Source organism: Sus scrofa, chromosome 6 (genome assembly GCF_054392235.1).
Source record: "Sus scrofa isolate SSC_HxYL_T2T_F1_AM1 chromosome 6, Sscrofa_HxYL_maternal_Yorkshire_Landrace_v2.0, whole genome shotgun sequence".
Taxonomy (NCBI): domain Eukaryota; kingdom Metazoa; phylum Chordata; class Mammalia; order Artiodactyla; family Suidae; genus Sus; species Sus scrofa.
The window spans coordinates 92,026,024-92,048,683 of record NC_139388.1 but is presented as its reverse complement, the minus strand read 5'-3'; the positions used below and the strand labels follow the sequence as shown (position 1 = coordinate 92,048,683).

At 39.8% G+C, this 22,660-nt stretch overlaps 1 protein-coding gene and 1 non-coding gene across 51 annotated transcripts in view; both read left to right on the top strand.

The window, feature by feature from the left end:
- PUM1 (pumilio RNA binding family member 1) overlaps nt 1-22,660 on the top strand; it is a 141,329-nt gene that overhangs the window by 102,838 nt on the left and 15,831 nt on the right. For 26 of the 50 annotated variants that reach the window (XM_084963662.1, XM_013999086.3, XM_084963646.1 and 23 more), the window contains 4 exons: nt 14,858-15,125; nt 16,478-16,607; nt 18,573-18,701; nt 22,031-22,168. In XM_084963662.1, the coding sequence (XP_084819788.1) occupies nt 14,858-15,125; nt 16,478-16,607; nt 18,573-18,701; nt 22,031-22,168 (665 nt within the window). Of the gene's footprint in view, nt 1-14,857; nt 15,126-16,477; nt 16,608-18,572; nt 18,708-22,030; nt 22,169-22,660 lie in introns of all 50 variants that reach the window. The other 24 variants (XM_084963660.1, XM_021095755.2, XM_084963645.1 and 21 more) reach the window with 1 other exon arrangement.
- On the top strand, nt 19,805-19,889 carry LOC146402645 (small nucleolar RNA SNORD103/SNORD85). Its single transcript, XR_014808732.1, has one exon. It is a non-coding gene; the product is annotated as a small nucleolar RNA SNORD103/SNORD85 (small nucleolar RNA).

Sequence of the window (22,660 nt, the reverse complement as noted above, 5' to 3'; positions counted from 1 at the left end):
TGCAGCCATTAAACCACCCCTCTGCCTCAAAAAAATCTTGAGGTGGCAGATTTCAGATGACTTAAGAGATGGAAGATGGTACACAATCCCTTCCTCTAGTTATGTATTGAGTTTGGATTTTGAAGTACTGATTTATTTCTTAGAGGGCGAAAGTTGAGGCATAGAAGTACAGTGACCATATAGGTTATTGTGCAACCCAGGACACTTTTGAGAGTTAATGTGGTGCTATTAATAATTACTCTGTGATGACAGGCCTAAATCAGGACTGTTCTGGGAAATATCATGCATGACCACTTTGCCTAGAAGATTCTGGTTTTTAAAACTTTCATTTATTATTATTTTTAAATTAAAACTTTATTTTTTTAGAGCAGTTTTAGTCTCGTAGCAAAATTGAGGAGTGAGTACAGAGATTTCTCCTATACCCACATATACAGTAACCTCTCCCATTGTCAGCATCCCCCACCAGAGTGGTACCTTTGTTACAGTTGATGAAGCTGCATTGACACATACTATCATCCACAGTTCCTAGCTGACATGGACCTTTTGTTTGTTTGGTTTTTTTGTTTGTTTTGATTTTAATCAGAGTAGCAGTGGCTTTATGGACTCAGAAATGAGGACTGACTAAAAAGAAATAGTATACCTTCATTTAGAAAAACAAAGACTGGGAAATGATTTATAAACAAACAAACAAAAAACCCAACCCCAAACCCTCGAGGGTGTAGGATAGTATTATTTTAGAACTAAGAGTGACATCTGAGGTTGAGGTATGAGTTTTAAGGCAAACCTATATATGTATATACTTAGACATTTGAGAGATGGAAAAAGAGAGTATCTGCATGTTTATCCTGAGATTTCACATGATAAGAACCCTAATAACTGTAAAACTCATTGTCTGAAGTTAGAAATGGATATTACTTTAGAAAAGTTGTGGGGACGTTCCAGATTGCCCAAGTCCATATTGGATGGATAAGGAATAGGGTATATTGCACGACAGTTGCTTCTTATGGGAGAATTCCTGGCTTTAAAGAGTGAGGGTTAATGCAAAATTACAAGGGAGAGATGGAAGTCCTAGTTTAGTATCTAGATGGAAGGTACTAACATTTATTGAATGGTCATTACTGGCTATTTGTGGTTTTAGGTGCTATACTTCAGAAGATAGAGTATTATGCCTATGATACAGAAGTGAGCAAACTGGCTTAAATATCTTGCCTAGGGTTTCTCATATCTGAGCAGATTTAGAGTCATACCTTTCTGACTCAGAAGCATGCAGTGTCAGTATATATCCTGCCATGTAATGTGCCCAGGATATCTTTTAAACCAGGGCATTATCGGGTCCAGAAATCGTACCCTTTTTAATTCTTTGGTTTAAACATTTGAACTATGTCAGCATATACTAAGGAAGTAGTAAATTAAATAAATCTGCAAAAAATTTTTCGTAAAGAGCCAGATAGTGGATATTTTAGGCTTGCAGGTCAGATGGTCTCTGTAGTCGATATTCAGCTCTGCAGTAAAGTACGAGAGCAGCCACAGGCAAAATGTAAATAAATATAGCTATCTTCCAATAAAACTTTATTTATAAAAATAGGCAGCAGGCCAGATTTGTCCTGTGGGCTGTGCCTTAGCAACCTCTGAAGTAAATGCTATGGCTCTTGGTGTTTGAAAATGGAGCTGGATACATTACTTGCATGCATGGTGCCTTTCCTGTTTCCAATATATTAGCAATTTAATAAAATGTTTTGCTCCTTTTTGTTGTTGTTCTTTTTCTGGCCACACCTGTGGCATATGGAAGTTCCTAGGCTACAGGTCCAATTGGAGCTGCACCTGCCAGCCTACACCACAACCATAGCAACACAGTAACCGGGCCACATCTGTGATATATGCTGTAGCTTGCAGCAATGCCTTATCCTTAACCCACTGAGTGAGGCCAGGGATGGAGCTCACATCCTCATGGATACTAGGTGGGTTCTTAACCTGCTGAGTCACAATGGAATCTCCTCTTCTTCTTAATTTATGTTTTCCCTGTGAAGTAGGAACAATTGTTGCAAGTTATTTCTTATTTTAATGACTTGCTATCTGTCTAGTTTTATTTTTAACTTCCCTTCCCTTTAAAATTTTTTTACTTTGTTTAAGCACTTTATATGTATGTATTGGACTTCCATTGCTGCATGTACCACGTTCATAATACGTGCCATTCCTGAGGAACATTGTGTCTTAATTGGTAGTGCTTTGCCTCATCTCATCTGTTTCCTTGAAAAAAGCATTCTTGTGTTCTCTAGTCTTAACCATTGCAAAAGGATCAGCACAATAAGTCTAGGTACCATCTGTCACCAAGGAAATGTAACATTTCTTTACCAAATGTATATTGGGCCTCTCCTGATATAGCTTCTACTATTAATACTACACTGCTGCCACCAGCCATCAATTTTTGGATCATTAACAACCATACTAAGCATTCATTCATTGTGTTAAATACTCAAATAACTCTTTACAAAGAGAAACCTAAACTCAGCATGGTTTAATGACTTTCATAATACTCCACAGCCAGTGTTTGAATGCACCCTCTCACTTAAATCTCTTATTATCCCAGTGTGGATCTCTTCTCCATGATATCATTTTCATACTTCCTTTCATTAGACAGACATGTGTAAGGATACGTGAAAAAATCGGTGTCTTTTTTGTTATTTTTCTCATTATTTATTAAGTAGTCACTTTGTAAAAAAATTTTTTAGGGCCACACCTGTGGCATATGGAAGTTCCCAGGCTAGGGGTTGAATCAGAGCTACAGCTGCCTGCCTGTGCCCCAGCCACAGCAACGCAGGATCCAAGCTGCATCTGTGACCTACACCACAGCTCACAGCAATACTGGATACTTAACCCATTGAGTGAGGCCAGGGATTATACCTGCATCCTCATGGACACTAGTTGGGTTCGTCACTGAGCCATAATGAGAACTCCCACTTATTGAGTGCCTCCTATAGATTCCTCAGTGCTTTTTCCACTATTTGTTTAAAGATCAAACTTGTATTTTTAAAAAACAACTATTGAGTTGTGTCATACATATGATAAATTTACCATTTCAAGTGTACAATTCAGTGCTTTTTAGTAACTTTCTATATTGTGTAACCACAGTATTTCATCCCCTCTATAAGATTCCTCTTGACTATTTACAGTTAGTCCCCATTTCACATCCTTGTGTGCTCCAGTCAACCACTGATCCACTTTCTAGTTTTTTGGGGGCTGACCACGCGGCATGCAAGTTCCTGGGCCAAGGATCGAACCCATGCCACAGCAGCATGACCCAGGCCACTGCAGTGACAACACCGGACTCTGAACCAGCTGTACCACAAGAGAACTTCTACTTGCTGTTTTGAAATTTGCCTTTTCTGGACATTTCGTACAGATAGAATCTTATAGTATGTGACTTGACTGCTTTTGCTTGGCTTCTTTCCCTTCACAAAATTTTGAAATTTCATCTGTGATATATGATCTGTCAGTAGCTTTGTTCCATTTTATTGCTGAATTGTCCTACATTTTGTGGCTATACCATATTTTGTCTAATGACTCGCAGTTGGAGGATGTTCATTGGTTATAATTTTTGACTATTAGAAATATTTGCTGTGAATATTTGCATGCAAATCTTTCTGTGGACACTTTGTTTTCATTTTTCTAGGAGTAGAATTTCTGAATTGTGTGTAAGTTCTGTGTTAACCTTTCTGAGACACTGCCCAACTATTTTCCAATTTGGTGTGCATCGTTTACATTCTCACCAGCAGTATATGAGGATTCTAATTTCTTTACCTTCTCACCAACATTTTGTCTTAATATGATATAGCTAGAGGTCATGAAATGGTTGTGTCATTGTACTTTTAATTTGTATTTCTCTAAAGACTAATGAATGTTGCCCATGTTTGTATGTGCTTATTACAATTTATACGTGTGTGTGTGTGTGTGTGTATGTGTGTGTAATTTTCTTTCAAAGGCTATCCCTGTGACATATGGCAGTTCTCAGGCTCTAGGGGTCAAATCAGAGCTACAGCTACAGCCTGCACCACAGCTATGGCAACACTGGATCTGAGCTGCATCTCTGACTTATGCCACAGCTTGTGGCAGTGCCAGATCCTTAACCCACTGAGTGAGGCCAGGGATTGAATCCACCTCCTCGTGGACACCATGTGGGGTTCTTAACCCGCTAAGCCACAGCAGGAACTCCTGCTTGTATATCTTTGGTGAAATGTCTACTTATATTTTTTTTGCCCATTTTTGGATATCAGTTGCTTGTTGTCTTACTGAGTTGTAAGAGATCTTAACTCGTCGGATTCAGGTCCTTTATCAGATGTATGTTTTGCATATATCTATTTTCTTCTGGTCTTTTGCTTGTATTTTTATTTTTAAATGGGTTTTTGAAGTGCAGTAGTTTTTAATTTTGATGAGATTCAGTTAGTTTATCATGCTTTCTGGTATTGAAATCTTTACCTAATCCTAAAAGATTTTCTCCGATGTTTTGTTTTAAAAATTTTATTGTTTTAAGCTCTTATTGTCTGTGATCTTTTTTCTTTTCTTTTCTTTTCTTTTTTAAATGGCCACTCCTGATGCATGTGGAAGTTCCCAGGCCAGGGATTGAATCTGAGCCACAGCTGTGGCAACAGTGGATCCTTTAACCCACTGAGGTGGGCTGGGGATTGAACCCACACCTCCTCAGTGACCTGACCTGCTGCAGTTGGATTCTTAACCCACTGTGCCACAGTGGTAACTCCCAGTCACCATTTTGAATTAATTTAGTATGTTGCATGAGATAATGGTTCATCTTTCTGCATGCCCAATTTTACCCAGCAAAGTTTTGAAATTTTTAAAATGTAGGTCTTACTAGTTCCTACATATTTTATTTTTCTTATGTTATTGTGAATGGAATTTTAGGTTTTGTTTGTTTGTTTGTTTGTTTGTTTTTAGGGCCACATCCATGGCATATGGAGGTTCCCAGGCTAGGGGTCAAATCGGAGCTATAGCTGCCAGCCTACATCACAGCTCATGGCAACACCAGGTCCTTAACCCACTGAGCAAGGCTGGGGATCGAACCCGCAACCTCATGGTTCCTAGTCGGATTCGTTTCTGCTGCGCCACGACAGGAACTCCGAATTTTAGTTTTGATTTTGGATTCTTTGTTGTTTGTTTAGGGAAATACAGTATATAATTTTGTACATGGAGCTCATAGTCTATAAATTTGCTGTACTTATTTTTTAGTTCTAATAATTTTGGGTGGGTTGCTTAGGGTTTTCTTTATGTAGGGTCATATCATCTGAGTACAGACAGTTTTGCAGTCTGGGTGCCTTTTATTTTTCTTGCCTGATTGCACTGGCTAGAACCTCTAGTACTGTGTTATTAGAATAGATAAAAGCACCAATCCTTGTCTTGTCCCTGATCTTGGGAGATAAAATGTCCCTCTTTTACTTTTAAGTATAATTGTCTTAGGTTTTTCTTAGATGCCCTTTATCAGGTTAAGTTTCCTTCTATTCCAAGTTTAAGAGTTTTATCATGAATGTGTCTTGGATTTTGTTAAATGCTTTTTCTGGAGTTATTGGTGATTGTGTGATTTTTATCCTTTATTCTATGAATATGGTTTGTTGCATTGTCTTCTTGCTTTCCAAGGATAAATCCCATGTGGGCACGTTGGATTTGGTTGGTTAATATTTTTGTCGAATTTTTTGCGTCTATTTTCACAAATGATGTCTGTCATTTTCCTTTCTTGTGATGTCTTTGACTTGTTATCAGGGTGATATTAACCTTATAACATAGGTTGGGAAGTGTACCATTCCCCTCTCTTTCTGGAAGAGTTTGTAAAGTACTAGTATTATTTCTTTAAACACTTGGTAATATTGAACAGTGAAGCCATCCTAGTCTGGTGTTTACTTGTGGGAAGATTTTGAATTACTTCTTCAATTTCTTTATGTCTTCTGGGCTCAGATTTTCTATTTCTTCTTGAGTCGATTTTAATAATCTGTGAGTTTCTAGGAATTTATCTGTTTTATCTAAATTGTCAAATTTCTTGGCATAGGATGGTAATTTTTAAATAAATGAAATCTCCCACTCTCAATTCTCTTCCTCCTTTCTCCTTTCTTAGTTGTTGTTTTAAGAATTATTAATATTACCTAATAATATTAGTATTAGCAACTGCATCTGTAATGCTCACTTATAGCTTATATATAGGTTAGATGAGATCTTTAAGCATGAACATATACCCACAGCATCCATCCGTAATAAATTCCACTCCCTATCTCAACATGAAAAAGAACAAGAGATACGGATATGTGTTTCAAAAGTTTGTTTCCTACCTTAATGATTTTGTTCTGCCTACCCATAGATCTCTTTATCCTAGAGCCAACCCCTTCCCCATTTCCTGAAATGCTTGCTTCTTTCTTCATGCTTATGGTTTACTCATAATTCTCAGATTGTGCCATTTTAAAATTTTAATCAAGAAGTAGCAGTTATACTTCATTATTATTGTGCATGTGGTTGAAAATCTCCAGCCTTTTCATGTGTCCTGAGAGAAGAGTATTGTGCTTGCTGAAACCTGCAGTGTTGAACTATAGTAAAAATGAGCTCAAAAGTTCATAGTTTGTCCATGGCAGAAGAATGCAAGCAGTTAGTTTTATTATCATAATAGAATTCCTGTCTTCTTAAAATTGATTCTTCCTGTCCTTTTTATTCAGGGTTGTATGTGCCCTTAGTCGTTTAAGAAAAGCAAAGATCAAACACCAAATGGTTTCTCTGTTCCTGCCTGCTTGAACTGCAGTAGGTGTTTCTAATTTACTGTTCAATAACATGTACTAATTTTAGGTTATTTAGTGATCATGGGTGTGCACTGCTCTGTTCCAAATGGAAATGTAGTATTTTGTGATTGCTTACCTAGTTCTCTGAAAGTGACTTATCTATAAAACTAACCATATAAAAATTGACTTAACTTTGATTCAATATTATACACTAAAGACAGTTCTTTGACTTATTTCCTTTTAGGGCTACCTGACTGTAGTATTAGGGGAGTGGATGATTGGTGAGGACTTATTTTGTAAACATTTTGGTGAGCAGCATTGCCTCTGCCTGTATTAAATACAGAACCACATGTTGGGAGCCTTAAGGCAAGGCTTTGCCCATTAGGCATCTACTAGATCTCTGAGTACAGAAAGCAAAACCAGAAGAACAAAAACATTCCACATAGCCAGAAAATGGAGTAGAAGGCTAAAAGTAGAAAATAATTGAGACATATCCCCCCCCCCTTTTTTTTGTCTTTTTAGGGTCACATCCATGGCATATGGAAATTCCCAAGCTAGGAGTCAAATTGGAGCTTTAGCCATGGCAACGCCAGATCTGAGCAGTGTCTGGTATGTTTTTGTCCATCCATTTACTTTTTTTTTTTTTGGCGGGGGTCGGGGGGTGGGATCTTTTTGGGGCCACACCCATGGCATATGGAAGTTCCAAGGCAGGGGTTTAATTGGAGCCGTGGCCGCCGGCCTACACCAGAGCCTCACCAATGCCAGATCCAAGCCATGTCTGCGACCTACACCACAGCTCACAGCAACGTCAGATCGTTAACCCAGTGAGCGAGGCCAGTGATTGAACCTGCAACCTCGTGGTTCCTAGTTGGATTCCTTTCCACTGTGCCACGATAGGAACTCCCATCCATTTCCTTTTTTTTTTTTTTTTGTCTTTTTTGTTGTTGTTGTTGTTGTTATTGTTGCTATTTCTTGGGCCACTCCCGCAGCATATGGAGGTTCCCAGGCTAGGGGTTGAATCGGAGCCGTAGCCACCGGCCTACGCCAGAGCCACAGCAACGCGGGATCCGAGCCGCGTCTGCAACCTACACCACAGCTTACGGCAACGCTGGGTCGTTAACCCACTGAGCAAGGGCATGGACCGAACCCGCAACCTCATGGTTCCTAGTCGGATTCGTTAACCACTGCGCCACGACGGGAACTCCCCATTACTTTTAATCTTTGTCTTTATTTATATATTTATTTATTTTTGCTATGCCCATGGCATGCAGAGCTTCCCAGGCCAGGGGTAGAATCTGCGCTACAGCAGCAACTCAAGATCCTTAACCTGCTGCACCAAAGGACAACTCCTATGCCTTTATTTTTAAAGTGAGTTTCTTGTAGACAACCTATAGTTGGATTACATTTTTTGACCCACTCTGACAGTCTCCTTAATTGGTACATTTAGGCCGTTGGACATTCACAGTGATTATTCTTGTTGTTGGATTAATATTTACCATATTTGTTGTTTATTGTTTTTTTCTTTGTTTCTGTCTTCCACTCTTTTTCTGCCTTTTTTGTTTTTTTAAGTTTAATTTTAATTTTATAATGAAGTATAGTTGATCTACAATGTTGTTAGTTTCTGGTGTACAGCAAGGTGATTCAATTATACATGTGTCCATTCTTTTTCAGATTCTTTTCTCATATAGATTATTACAGAATATTGAGTAGAGTTCCCTATATTAAACATTAGGTCCTTGTTGATTGTCTATTTTATATATAGTCGGGTGTATATGTTTGCCTTTTGTGGTTTTAATTGAGCATTTTATATCCTTTTTTAACCTATCAGTTATACTATTTCCTTTTTTTTAAAAAAGTAACTTTTTTAGTGGTTGCCCCAGGAGGTGGTTGCCCCAGGATCATTTGCAGTTTATCTAGGTCCACTTTATTCATTTATTTTTTTAAAGAACTTTTATTATGTTTATAATAGCCTCTTATGCTCTCGTCCTTTCTTGCCAGATTCTTTTGGAGCAGGTGCTTTCTGGACTGGAGCTTTCTGACCCTTCTGAGCTTTTGGAGGAGGTGCTGCCTTCTGACCTGCAGCTTTCTGGGCACGAGCCTTCTTCCTACAGCAGACTTTTTTTTTTTTTTTTTCCGCTTTTTAGGGCCCCACATGAAGCATATGGAAGTTCCCAGGCTGGGGGTCAAATCAGAGCTACAGCTGCCAGCCTTCTCGGCAACCACAGCAACCTGGGATCTGAGCTGCATTTGCAACCTACACCACAGCTCGCGGCAACACTGGATCCTTAACCTACTCAGTGAGGCCAGGGATCGAACCTGCATCCTCATGGATCCTAGTTGGCTTAGTTGCCGCTGAGCCATGACAGGAACTCCTATCTAGGGTCCACTTTAAAGTAAGACTGTGCCACTTCACCTGTAGTGTGAGTATGTTATAATAACAAAGTAATCCCGGAGTTCCCATCATGACCGGCAGCTGTAGCTCCAATTAGACTCCTAGCCTGGGGACCTTCATATGCCACAGGCGTGCCTCTAAAAAAACAAAGTAATCCTGACTTTTCCTTCCCATCCCTTTTGTCATTGCTGCAGTTCATTTCAGCTGTATATAAGTGCTTGCACTTGAGTGTGTATGTATAAAATAAACATAAGCATAGGTAATTAAATACATTGTTGCTATTATTTTGAGCAAACTGTTATCTGTCAGATCAGTCAAGAAAAAAGAGAAATGGGAGTTCCCCCTGTGGTGCAGCGGGATCAGGAGGCATCTTGGGAGCACTGGGATGCAGGTTCCATCCCCAGCTTCCACAGTGGATTAAGGATCTGGCATTGCTTAGGTTGAAGCTATTGCTCAGATCTCATCCCTGGCCCGGGAACTCCTATTCTGCAGGGTAACCAAAAGATGAAAAAAAAAAAGAATACTAGAAATAAATGTTTTTATTTATTCCTTTTTTAATGCTCTGCCTTTATATAGATTAGTTTCTGGTCTGTATTATTTATACTTATCTTTAAAGAACTTCTTTTGACATTTCTTGGAAGACATACGTACTGGCAACAAATTCCATCAATTTTTGTTTGCCTGAGTAAGTCTTTATTTCTCCTTCACTTTTGAAGGATAATTTTGTAGGACACAGAATTCTAGGTTGATGGGTTTTTTTTTTTTCTGTCAAAACTTTAAAAAAGTTTTCTCTTCTTGCTTGTATTCCCTCTTACCTTCACCCATGGCATATAGAAGTTCCTGGGCCAGGGATTGAATCTGAGTCACAGCTGCAGCCATGCTGAATCATTTAACCCACTGCTCCATGCTGGGGATTAAGCTCATGCCTCTGCATGGACCTGAGTCTCTGCAGTCAGATTTTTAACTCACTGCACCATAGCAGGAACTCCCTTGCTTGCATGCTTTTTGAGGAGAAGTTGGATGTAATTCTTATCTTTGTTCCTCTATAGTTTAGGTGTTTTTTTTCCTCTCTAGCTCCTTTCAGTATTTTTTCTTTATCTTTGCTTTTCTGTAATTTGAAAATGATAGAAGTATAGTTTTGGGGTGTTTATCCTATTTGGTGTTCCCTGTGCTTCCTGGTCTGTGGTTTGGTGAAATTATTTTGGAGGAATTCTCAGTCATTATTTTTTCAGGTCTTCACTCTGTTACTTTCTCTCCTTCTCCTGGTATGCCCATTATGTGTGTGTTATGTGTGTGGTATGCTTTGGATATTCTGTTGTGTTATTTTGAATCTTTGGTCTCTTTCCTTTTTGGTTTTCAAGGATTCTCTTCATAGTTCCTCTAGCTCATAGATGCTTTCCTCATCTGTGTCCAGTCAACTAGAAAACCCAGTGGAGGTGCTGTTCATTTTGGTTACAGTGTTTTTTATTTCTAACATTTCTTTTTGGTTCTTTCTTAGAATTTCCATCTCTTTGCTTACATTGTCCATCTGTTTTTTTCTTGTATGCTATTTACTTTATCCTCTAGAATCCTTAGCATAATATTAATCATTAGTGTTTTAAATTTACAGTCTGATAATTTCAGTGTTTCTGTCATGTATGTTTCTGATGTTTGTTCTTTCTCTCAAGTTGGCTTGGGCTTTTGGTATATCTTGAGGTTTGTTTTTGCTAGCCATACCTGATATACTGAGTGAAAGGCACTGTAAATAGGTTTTTAGTAAAAATGTGGTGGTGAGGTTTGGGGGAGGGAAAGTGTTCTATAGATCTATAATTAGGTCTCAGTCTTTTAGTGAGCCTATTCCTCTGTACTCTCAGCTTCATAAGTGTTCCCTTTTCTTTTCTCCTCCTTTTGGTGGGGTATGATAGTTGAGTAGGCTACTAGAGTTGTGCATTTCCCTTCTCCAAGTCAGTTTCTGATAATAACCCAGAAAGTTAGGCTCTGGTTAACTAGTGTTCCCAGAGGGCAGGTTTTTTGAAGAACAGAGTGCTGTGGCAATTTTTCAGTTGTTCCTTTTGCTTCATCCTTTCCAAGGAAGGATTTGCTCTGGTATTCATTGTGGGACCTGGTTGGGCTCCTGGAGGTAGATATCACAGTATTTATTGTTGGGGCTGCCTTATGACTGGGTTTCCTGGACTTTTAACTTCAGTCATCAATGTTGAGCCTTTTAACAATTTGCTATTCACACTTCAGGTTTTCCTAGTGGTACTGGTCCTGGCAGTGGCGTCTGCTGGTGTCCCTTGATCTGGTTAGCTGTGATAACCTGTATCTCTCCAGCTTGGGGGCAGTGGTTTGTTCTGTGCCTTTTCCTCTTTTATGGATCCAAGAATTTTTGATTTTTCAGTCTGTTCAGCTTTTTACTTGTTATGATGGAATGCCCCTCACATGTAGAATGGGAAATCTGCACAAACCATTTAAACAGAACATTTAAGTCCTTAATTTCTGTAGATAACGTTGTCATAGGACACAGCTCTAAGAAATCCATTCCTGTCAAAATATTGTAGAAAACTTTGTGAAACCATTAGGAGGCTCCCTTGGAGGTCCTGTATGAAATGTTCCTTTTAAAACAAGCATTGCAAATTCAAACATTTTCGGGGCCATCTTCAGTATAATAGTTTCAGTATAAGTACATGTAAGTGCATAAACTGTAGTGAATTGGGCAACACCTTTCTGCATATTTACCATCTAAAGGAGATTCAGTCAGCAAATAATAATTGTCTTCTGTTTGCCAGGTATTTTTTCAGAAACAACCAGAAAACCACATTTTAAGCAGAAATTTACTTTAACCACTGTTTTTTTGTTTTGTTTTGTTTTGTTTTGTTTTTTGCCTTTTAGGGCCACACCTATAGCATATGTAAGTTCTCAGGCTAGAGGTCGAATTGGAGCTCAGCTACTGGCCTGCCACAGCCAAGTGGGATTTGAGCCGTGTCTGCGACCTACACCACAGCTCATGGCAATGCTGGAACCTTAACCCACTGAGCAAGCCCAGGGATCGAACCCGCATCCTCATGGATCCTAGTCGGGTTCATCAATTACTGAGCCTCAATGGGAACTCCGTGGAACTCCGTAACCATTGGTTTAAATGTTTAAAGAAAAATTATTTGTCCTAAACAACATATTCTTGTGAACTGTCAGTTTTCCATATAATATAGTACTGAAGAAATTTCTTTTTCGGATTTGTATACTTCCTCTCTCAGTAATAAAAGTTGTATGTGTGCATGTGCACGTGCACGCCTGTGTATTTTGTCTGGCATCCAGGACATCAGAGCCAAAAATCAAGACTTCAGGGCAGAAGTATAAATCTGCCCATTATTCATTCTAGCCCTTTGTGTTACAGATTAGTCGGAGTGCTTTTGACCACAGTGACGTAAAATCCAACTAACAGTGGCTTAAACAATGAGTGCATTTATTGGCTCATATAACTGGAAGTATAGAGGTAGGGCAATGCTCAGGGTTGGTTCCCATCATTCGGCCTTGTCACCAATGACCTGGCTACCTTCCATGTTAATTTGTTTGTCAGGCCTTTTAGGAGTGTAGTTGTTTCTCTGTTGATATATTACTTTTGTTTGCATAAGGGCCTCTCTTAGTGACCAGGTTCTTAAAATACCTTTAAATTGTTTTCAAAACTGTGTATTGGTGCTGTTCCTTCCTCTAACTACTTTCTTTGCTATTATCACATTCTCCCAGTACCTGCTAACCTACCTCATTATCACATCTTTGACTATTTCTCCCCATCTCAAGCCAGGGAAGAAAAGAAGTGTTTCTGAAGTAGAATAAAGAACAGCCATATGGCTGCTGTTCTTTTCTTAATAAGCCTCCTCTCTTCCTTTCGTTAAAGAGATGTTTTCCTTTAGGATGAAGAAATATTGTGAAATTTTAGCAAGAATAATAGTGTCCTTTAGAACAAGAAAACTGGGTATAACAGTCTGAAAATGCTTCTCATGTAGTTGTAAGGGCAGTGACTCTGGAGTCAAGAGTTCTGTGGCAGATTCTGGCCATTATAATTTGGGGTTTTCTATTTTTGGACAATCGCTTTACCTCTTTGGGCCTTAATTTTCTGTTATATAAATGAGATTTTAAAACTCTCTTTCTGTAATGCCAGTGAGAATTTTTTTTTTTTTTTTTGGTCTTTTTTAGGGCTGTACCCGTAGCATATGGAGGTTCCTAGGCTAGGGGTCGAATTGGAACTACAACTGCCAGCCTATGCCACAGCCACAGCAACACCAAACCCGAGTCGCATCTGTAACCTATACTACAGCTCAGGGCAACACCGGATCCTTAACCCACTGAGCGAGGTCAGGGATCGCACCCGCAACCTCATGGTTACTAGTTGGGTTTATTGACCACTGAGCCATGATGGGAACTCTGCCATGGAGAATTTGATAGAAAGTATATACTTCTAGCATAGAGCCTGGCATAAGATAATTGCTCATTTAAGTGGTTTTTATTTTTATTTATTTATTTGAACAAATGTTAATATTGAGCCATTTCTTTTGGTTTCCATTGCTTTCGTTGAGACCCAGACCTTTGAAACTGGACCCTAGAATTCTGTGGAGGAATCCAAGCTAGGTATCTTTTTGTAGCTACATTAAGCCCCGAACCATACATTCATTGAAACTCTATAGAAGTTAACATGCATTTCATATTGAGTGACTTTTCTCATGGATCTCGAATTGTTACTTATCTGTGCTCCTTGTTTAATGGTATTTTTTACCTACTTTGCAATGTAGGAATAGAGGAAAAACACAAAAAAAGACTTCACATCCTTTTTATAGTGCAATCTATTACATTTTTTAAAAAACCCACTATTTAGAAAAAAATATTGAAAATATATACTCATTATAATTTTTTATTTTATTTTGCCTTTGGATAAGCCTTTCAGTCTTATCTCTATTTTATATGTCTGGAGGTTCACAATTACTCCCTTGTCGTTGCTCAAAACAGCAATATCTGTGGCCTGGAAGTTGTTGCTACTGCAATCACTTCAGGCTCTGTTCCAATAGAAGGTGTTAAACGCTGCCCAGTCCTGATGAAGAACTTGAAAACCTTCCATTTCAAAGCATATGTCCATTTTTTCTATCCCTTATACCTAATCCTTGGCCTGGCGTGCCTTAGTAATTTTTAGACTTCTATTTATGAAGTGGCAAAACCATGCCTTCAAAGCTTTGGGGGGAGGACTTTTTTACTATATAAAATGGACTAAGCTGAGTACCCTGATTTTTTATTTTTTAAGGGAGGGTTTTAGATGGAAGTGGGATTATTCACTGATGGCAGGAATCTCCACAGAGCTCAGAGTGGAAAACTACTGAAGTCACTGTGCATTTTATCTTTTCTGATCCTGGTACCCAGGTATTGGGTCATACAGCAGGACCGTTCCCCATCATTTGACCCACAAGGGCTACGTTAACCATTACTCCATTATTGCTAGCAGTCTCCCATCAGTGGTTAATAGCATTCCCCTCTCAATTTCTGCAAAAATTTTCTTCCAGCTTGGTGAGTTGGCCTTATGAAAGTTGTGATACTGATAAGATTGAATCTTAACACAAAAGCAACAGAATTGAAAAATCAGAGGTGATCCAAGATTTCATGTATGGGATGCCTTTTCCTCTCTTGAACAAAGTTCCTTCAGAATGAGTCTTGAGTTTTCCTGTTCTGTAACCAACAGGAGGACTCACAAATGGCAGTGGAAGATACATCTCTGCTGCTCCAGGCGCTGAAGCCAAGTACCGCAGTGCGAGCAGTGCCTCCAGCCTCTTCAGCCCCAGCAGCACCCTTTTTTCCTCCTCCCGTTTGCGATATGGAATGTCTGATGTCATGCCCTCTGGCAGGAGCAGGCTTTTGGAAGATTTTCGAAATAACCGGTATCCCAATTTACAACTGCGGGAGATTGCTGGGCATATAATGGAGTTTTCCCAAGACCAGCATGGGTCCAGGTGAGGACTTGGCTTTGGCACTTAAGGTAACTGAAATCTTAATGCCTTACATTTCATGCCCCAGATAAGGTATACACTTAAGGAAATTGCTGTAAAATAATTGAAACAAAGTTTGCTTTTTAGTATGCTTCCTGTTACTTATTTCAGAGAGACATGGATAGGAGGTTTACCAGATATAGAAGTGATTGAAAATAACCACTTAGTACTCTGGATCACATGCTTAAACAAACCTTTTTACAGTCTGAAAGATTAGCCTGGTGTTCCTTGTTCATGAGAAGCTCACAGAATGTCTCCAATTTAAGAAAAACAGAAACACTAACACAAAGGTGTTATGTATCCCCTTTTGCTGTTTAAATCGCTGTTAAGAATCTTGATCTCCAAGAGATACTATTCAAATGCAGGTTTGGATCTCTGGGCTCAAGAGTAAGATGGCGCCCCCACTTTTCTTTGTTGTTCCATTCTGTAGAAGTGAGAGTCTCCATAGAGGTCAGAGGAAGATGCTATTGTAAAACACAGAATTTAGCTTGTGTTACCCCTCCCTCTTTGTTCCAGCGAGCTTTATAGAAAGGGATGCTGGTCCTGGGGAAAAAGCAGAATATGGTGATGCCATCCGTCCTTCTCTCCTGTCTTTTTCTTTCTTTCTGACTGTTCCATTGAAATAACTCCCAGAGAACCTACCTCTTCTTTCCGCCAGCTTGCTCCTCTGCAAGGATTTCTCATATTTGGATCCCAGAGGTCTGATTGAGAGACAGCATGGTTGTTCTGATATAGTCACCTGAGCTTTTAAGGCAAACTGAGTAGCTACTACCTTAGAAGATACTGCACATTCGTAACAGCTCTTTCACATCATTAAGGAATATGTAGTGCTTCATGTGAATGTAAATTAGAGACCCAAATGAGGACCATAGGCTTTGAGTTTATGTAGGCCTGGTTTCTAAAAGAAGAGTTCTCCCTGTGTTGTGCCTGCCTTTACCCTCTTCTCTTTTCCTGCCCACCCTCCCTCATCTTCCCCTCAACCCCGCAAATAAATACTTATAGGAGTTCCCTGGTGGCTCAGCAGGGGTAAAAATCTGGTGTTGTTACTGCTGTGGCATGGGTTCAATCCCTGGCCCCAAAACTTCTGGGCGCGACCAAAAGAGTGTATTTAAATTTCAGCATATTTCATTACAACAGAACATGTATACAAGATTCATTATTATTCATTCACCATTGCATACACCCGTGTGTCTGTGCACATGCACACATATATATGTAGTTTTAGAAGTGATAGGTTATATAAATTGAGCTAATCTTTATATGCTTTTCAAGTCTTCCTAAAATACTGTGATTGCCCTTTTTACTTTGTGCTTCAGATTCATTCAGCTGAAACTTGAGCGTGCCACACCAGCTGAGCGCCAGCTTGTCTTCAATGAAATCCTCCAGGCTGCTTACCAGCTTATGGTGGATGTATTTGGAAATTACGTCATTCAGAAGTTCTTTGAAGTAAGTCTTTGTTCTTTTTATCCTTTAACTTTAGAGAATCTCCACAGCATTTTGATTTTCATTAGCTTTTTTTAGAATTGCATTTTCATTCTAGTACTCAATATAAGTGTGTGTGGTCTTTTTGAAGTGTGTTTAAATGTTTCTCCAATTCATTAGCAAAAGTGCATTGTTTAAATACCCAAGCAGATGATGCTGGTGTATTTTAGAAATATGTTTGGAGAACCATTGTCCCCAGTTAGGATCCAGCACAATATTCCTGATCACTAAAATAGTTTCACTAAACACGTCTATTTTGGAGGAAGAATCCTTGTAAGATAGTTTTAGCAAGATCACACAGTAAAGTTCTGAAAATGAATTTTATTTTATTTTATTTTATTTTTTGTCTTTTTGCCATTTCTTGGGCTGCTCCCACAGCATATGGAGGTTCCCAGGCTAGGGGTCCAATCAGAGCTGTAGCCGCCAGCCACCACAACCACAGCAACGTAGGATCCAAGCTGCGTCTGTGACCTACACCACAGCTCATGGCAACGCCGGATCGTTAACCCACTGAGCAAGTACAGGGATCGAACCCGCAACCTCATGGTTCCTAGTCGGATTCGTTAACCACTGTGCCATGATGGGAACTCCTGAAAATGAATTTTAAAAAATGGATTCCTAAAGAAATATCTGTGAACACCAACTCTAGTGTTTTTCATCATAAACCACAGTCAAGAAGATTGTTAAATGCTGCTTCTTGGGTGATCCTTCAGCCTTGGTTCTTTAATATTTCTCCATTAATGTGGATAATGTGCATTCTCATTAACATTGTCTTTGGAAAGTACTGATGAGATGATTGGATTAATATCTGTTTCCTCTTTTAAACTAGAATGTGAGAAAGGCAGGGAATTTGTAAATTTTTTATATCTTATTTTGTTTGGTTTGTGTGAAGATTTAAAAAAAAATTGGCTCAGCTTTTATCTTCCCAACTTTTCTCATGAAGACTTCAGTTCTTTGGACTCTGAATTCTCCAGCTATGGATTAAGAAATCAATCTAAACATGTATCTTATAATTTTGACTTCAGAATGCCTTTTTACTGCCTTTTTGTCACATGTATAAAATACAGAGATCTCTAACTCTAAGGTTAATGCAACTAGGGGTAGCTGATTGAACAGTGGGTTATAGCAGTATGATTTGGGACAAACTAGGGAACTTCTCTTACTTAGGGAATGCTCCTGGACTTCTGTTCCCTTGTATGGAAAATGGGGGGGTTGGGCAACCTTTTTCATAAAGTCTCTTCCAGTCTCATACTGTTCAAATGAAAATAAAAAGCAATGGATGGAAAAAGATTTTAGGAAGCGTTTTAACATTGTGCAGCCTTACCTCTGGATTCTGCTAACTTTCCCCCTGACTCTGACTTGTATAAATAGACAGTATCAATTCTTAGAGTAATGTAAAACAGTATCTTCAGAACAGAGTGTGCATGTGTGCTTTGGCTTACACTTCATGTGAGTGAAAGAAGAGCTTTTCAACTCATAGGATGTATGAGATGTGAGGTAGATTTGCTGTGAGAAGTTCTTAAATCTTCCTCAGATGTCGTCTAAAGCTTTAATAAACAATATCTTCCACATACATTATTGTTTTTAGAGTAAATGTAAATTTCCTTATAATTAATGACACATAAATGTAACGGTACTGATGAATTTAAGGGCGCCTGTGAGGAACTGTGTATTTGTTTAGCAGATACTAGTAATGACACTACTACTGTTGCATATCTGGAAAGTTTTTTAACGTGAGAAAGAGTTTCTCATAATCAGGCTGAGATGTACTGGCTCAGAGAATCAAAGGCTTTTTAAATGAAAGATTAATCATAAATGACAGGACCAAAAGAGGTATGCCAGTGTAGACACAGAATAATGAATGCTTTGCTTTCTCTGGTTTCTTTCTTTCTACCTAAGTAATGGTGTTCACCCACACATTATGTCTAGTTTGGCAGCCTTGAGCAGAAGCTGGCTTTGGCAGAACGGATTCGAGGCCATGTCCTGTCATTGGCGCTACAGATGTATGGCTGCCGTGTTATCCAGAAAGCTCTTGAGTTTATTCCCTCAGACCAGCAGGTAATTGTAAGTTTCCCCTTTAACTTTTTTCTTAGTGTTTGATGTTTCTCCATGGTACATGTAGTGAACTTTACAAATTTGTCAGTCTTTAGTTTTCTTTCACAGTTTTTCTTTACTGCTTGTGGCTGCCTTTCTGTGCATGGCAAGCATGAACTGTGCAATTAATTTTGTAAATTTGTAGTGGGTCAAGCGTCTTGTGTTAAAACCAGTGGTTTCAAACACTCTGCTCTTTGACCAGAACTTAGTTTTTTAGTAGGTGCAATTTTAGAGGTGGATTTTTTTTGATAGGGGCAGGGGTGGATCTTTTTAAGGGCTGCACATTCCGCATATGGAGGGTCTTAGGCTAGGATTGAATCGGAACTGCAGCCTCTGGCCTAACCATAGCCACAGCAACTCGGGATCCAAGCCACGTCTGTGACGTACACCACAGCTCATGACAATGCTGGATCCTTAACCCACTGAGCGAGGCCAGAGATCGAACTTGTGTCTTCATGGATGCTAGTCAGATTTGTTTCCACTGAGCCACAATAGGAACTCCCTAGAGGTGGGTTCTTTGTTTGGCAAGAGCTGAATTAGGTAAAGTCATTTTCTTCCATCTGAACTTGACCACTCCAACAAACCCAACTTTTATCCAGTCCACCCTCCATTTTTCTTCACTTACGCCCTCTTCTTCATCCCTTCCACCACCATTTACTGAGTGAGCCCTGCCCAGGGAGCGTGTGTGGGGAAGGGTGGTGGGAAGCAGTGGTGAGGTGGGAGAGCACGTGCCCGGGACTTTGAGGGGAGGCTTTGCAGGGGGAAACGTCCAGGCTAAAGAGGACTTGGGAAACAAGGGACAGAACTCGGACCTGTTGGGTACTGTGAGGGGGAGCTGGCACAGAAGGCACCTGAGGAGGCCCCTGGGCACAGAACAGTCACAGAGCAGGTCCAACAGGCCTCACACAGAGCACAAGGCCCGGGCAGCCAGGGTGACCAGAGGCAGGCGGGCCACAGCAGTGTTTGCACTGGGCAGCGCCGAGAGCCTCGGGGTGCTGTTGATGTGAAGCCCCAGCTTTTGGGCTCTGAACTCACTCAGCCCTTCTCGATGGAGGAGGTGGCGGTGGTCTGGCAATGATGAGCCACTTGCCCTCTCTGAGAACAGAGTTCGGTAATGAGAATCTTTGTTCTGGACTCAAGTTCTGAGCCAGACAAGGCACCCACCACCTCCAGTTCCAAGCAAAACAGCAAAACCCCGCAGTGGTGTTGGCGATGGCAGTTGAAGGCTGGAGAGTCCAAGTCCTTCAACTGGGAGGCCCAGATACACATGTGAGGAGGCTGGTGAAGGCAGAGGGAATGTTGGAGACAGAACAGTGGGTCTGGAGTTCTTTCATTCCGTGCCTTGTACTGGAAATGCAGCAGTAATAAGAGGGTGTTGTGTGTAAGGTAATTAGAAGCAGGGGTTAGGCTACTAGTATGTTTTCTTCTAATGTTCAGACGTTATCTGTTTTAATATTCCTTGGGATGCTTAGGGATGAAAATTTGATGACTGAATCTTTCTTGGTTAATTTTCTTGTTTCATTTGAGTATGGAACTTTCTTCCTCTCTTGACCGTAATGCCCACTGACTGAAAGCAAACCAGGAGCATTACAGTTTCTCGGGTCTTTTCCCTGTCTTTGTCCTCTCCAATGATTATGAGATATGATTGATTTTTATCTCCAGCTTTTCATTTTTTTGTTTGTTTGCTGATCGAATGGCTACATTGTAGCTTTTTTTTTTTTTTTTTTTTTTTTTTTTTTTAAATCTCCCTTCCCTTTCCTTTTGGCTATTGTTCTTTTTACTCTCTATTTCTGCATTTTTTTTTTTTTCTGGTGTGGTTTCTCTGTGATTCTTTTTCTGGTTCAAAACTACTGTTCTTGATATGAGTAATTTCCAAGTGTAAGTGTATTTTAGATGAAATTAACTCATCTCCAGTGGAGTTTTTACCTCTTTGAGTTAAAGAAAATTTTCAAGGAAGCCACCTCCCCTTCATTTTGATTGTTAGAAATGTTCCTTGAGTTTATCTTTATAAAGATGTCATTCTGTATCATTTTCTCAATTATATTTCTATAATAAATTACTCTTTTCTGACATCTGATTTATTGCTTCAGGAAACTTTCCTGAATCTGTTGTCTTTTTCTTGTTTAGTCCCTAGCATTGTAATCTCTTTAATTAGGAAATCTCTTAGTTGCTTTGACATATTTAACATCTCAGGGATTTAAGTAAGACATTGTATTCACAAGTGTCATTGTTTTAAACTGACTTGTAGTCTGCTACCATAAATATGTAGAGATTGGATAGATACATCAAGCAAATTGGGGAGCAGATACTAGGGCCCAGCCATGGTGCAGGTATTCAGCTTAAGGATACCTGAAATGTGAGGCAGTGAGTTTGAGAAAGGGGTCCATGGCTCTTCCTCTACCCTTGTCACTTGTGTGCACGTGTGTGTACGCACATGTCTGGCCCTCTTCTGTATTTCCCTGAGTTTGGACAATTTTTGTTAACTGAGAGTACTGTTTCAGCTGTCATTGCAGTCACTCTGGCCTGGTGGAAAGACCATGTTGGAGTCACAGACCCAGGCTAGAATTCTGATTCAGTTACAGTCTGTAGTTTTAATACGTTATTTAACCCCTCTCAGACTCAGTTTCTTCATATATACATACATATGAGTGGAGGGAGGGTGTACTGAGTAATATATAATTGATAGGTGGTTTGCTGACATGGGTTGCTTTGCCACACACAGGAGCCAGGTTTCTTGGGTTTGAGTCGGTGGCAAGTCTACATGATTTTAACAAGTCAACTAATTTGTCTTTGCCTTAATTTCCACATGTGTAATAATATCCAGTGCATAGGATTGTGAGGCAGATTCAATGAATCAAAGCATATTAAGCACTTAGAGGTCTGCCTAGCCTAGAGTAAGCTCTAGATTAACTACAATCATTTAATAATATATACCCTACAGGATTGTCATGGTAAAAATATGATGAGTTGTATGTGAAATTCTCTAATGCAGTGTATTTGACTGATGTAGGCTCCTATTTGAAGATGTCTGCATTTTTTTGGTAACCCCCAGAGGTCTTTTACAAGTTAGAGAACTTTGCTTAAGACTGGTTATTATTATCAGAATTTGCTAACTTGTGGAAGAAACTCCAGTCCTCCTTCGTTATTAGGTCAGAGTGCCACAGCTGAGTTGTCCCACTTACATTGTCATGGATTCCCTGCTTGACGCTTTTGTGTTTGGTAAGGAGAACATTGAATGTTCAGGTGTTTGCTCTCTGTGATTCTGGTGGTGCTTTCTTTTCTTGACCCAATAGAATGAGATGGTTCGGGAACTAGATGGCCACGTCCTAAAGTGTGTGAAAGACCAGAATGGCAATCATGTGGTTCAAAAATGCATTGAATGTGTGCAGCCCCAGTCTTTGCAATTTATCATCGATGCATTTAAGGGACAGGTAAGTGACTTACAAAAGAAACAAGGAAGAGAAGTTGATGATTGTTTCCATTGTGGGCAGAGAACAGAATGGGGTGTGTGGCGTATTCTCAAGTGCTTAGTGTATTTTTTTTTTTTTTTTTTTTTTTTTTTTTTTTTTTTTTTTTTTTTTGTCTTTTTAGCTATTTCTTGGGCCGCTCCCGCGGCATATGGAGGTTCCCAGGCTAGGGGTTGAATCGGAGCTGTAGCCACTGGCCTACGCCAGAGTCACAGCAACGCGGGATCCGAGCCGCGTCTGCAACCTACACCACAGCTCACGGCAACGCCGGATCCTTAACCCACTGAGCAAGGGCATGGACTGAACCCGCAACCTCATGGTTCCTAGTTGGATTCGTTAACCACTGCACCACGACGGGAACTCCTGCTTAGTGTATTTTAGACTGCAGTAAGTAGCAGTCCTGTTCAGTGGTGTCAGGTACCTAGCTCTGTGTGCCCAAGGCTCTTCCCTTAATTG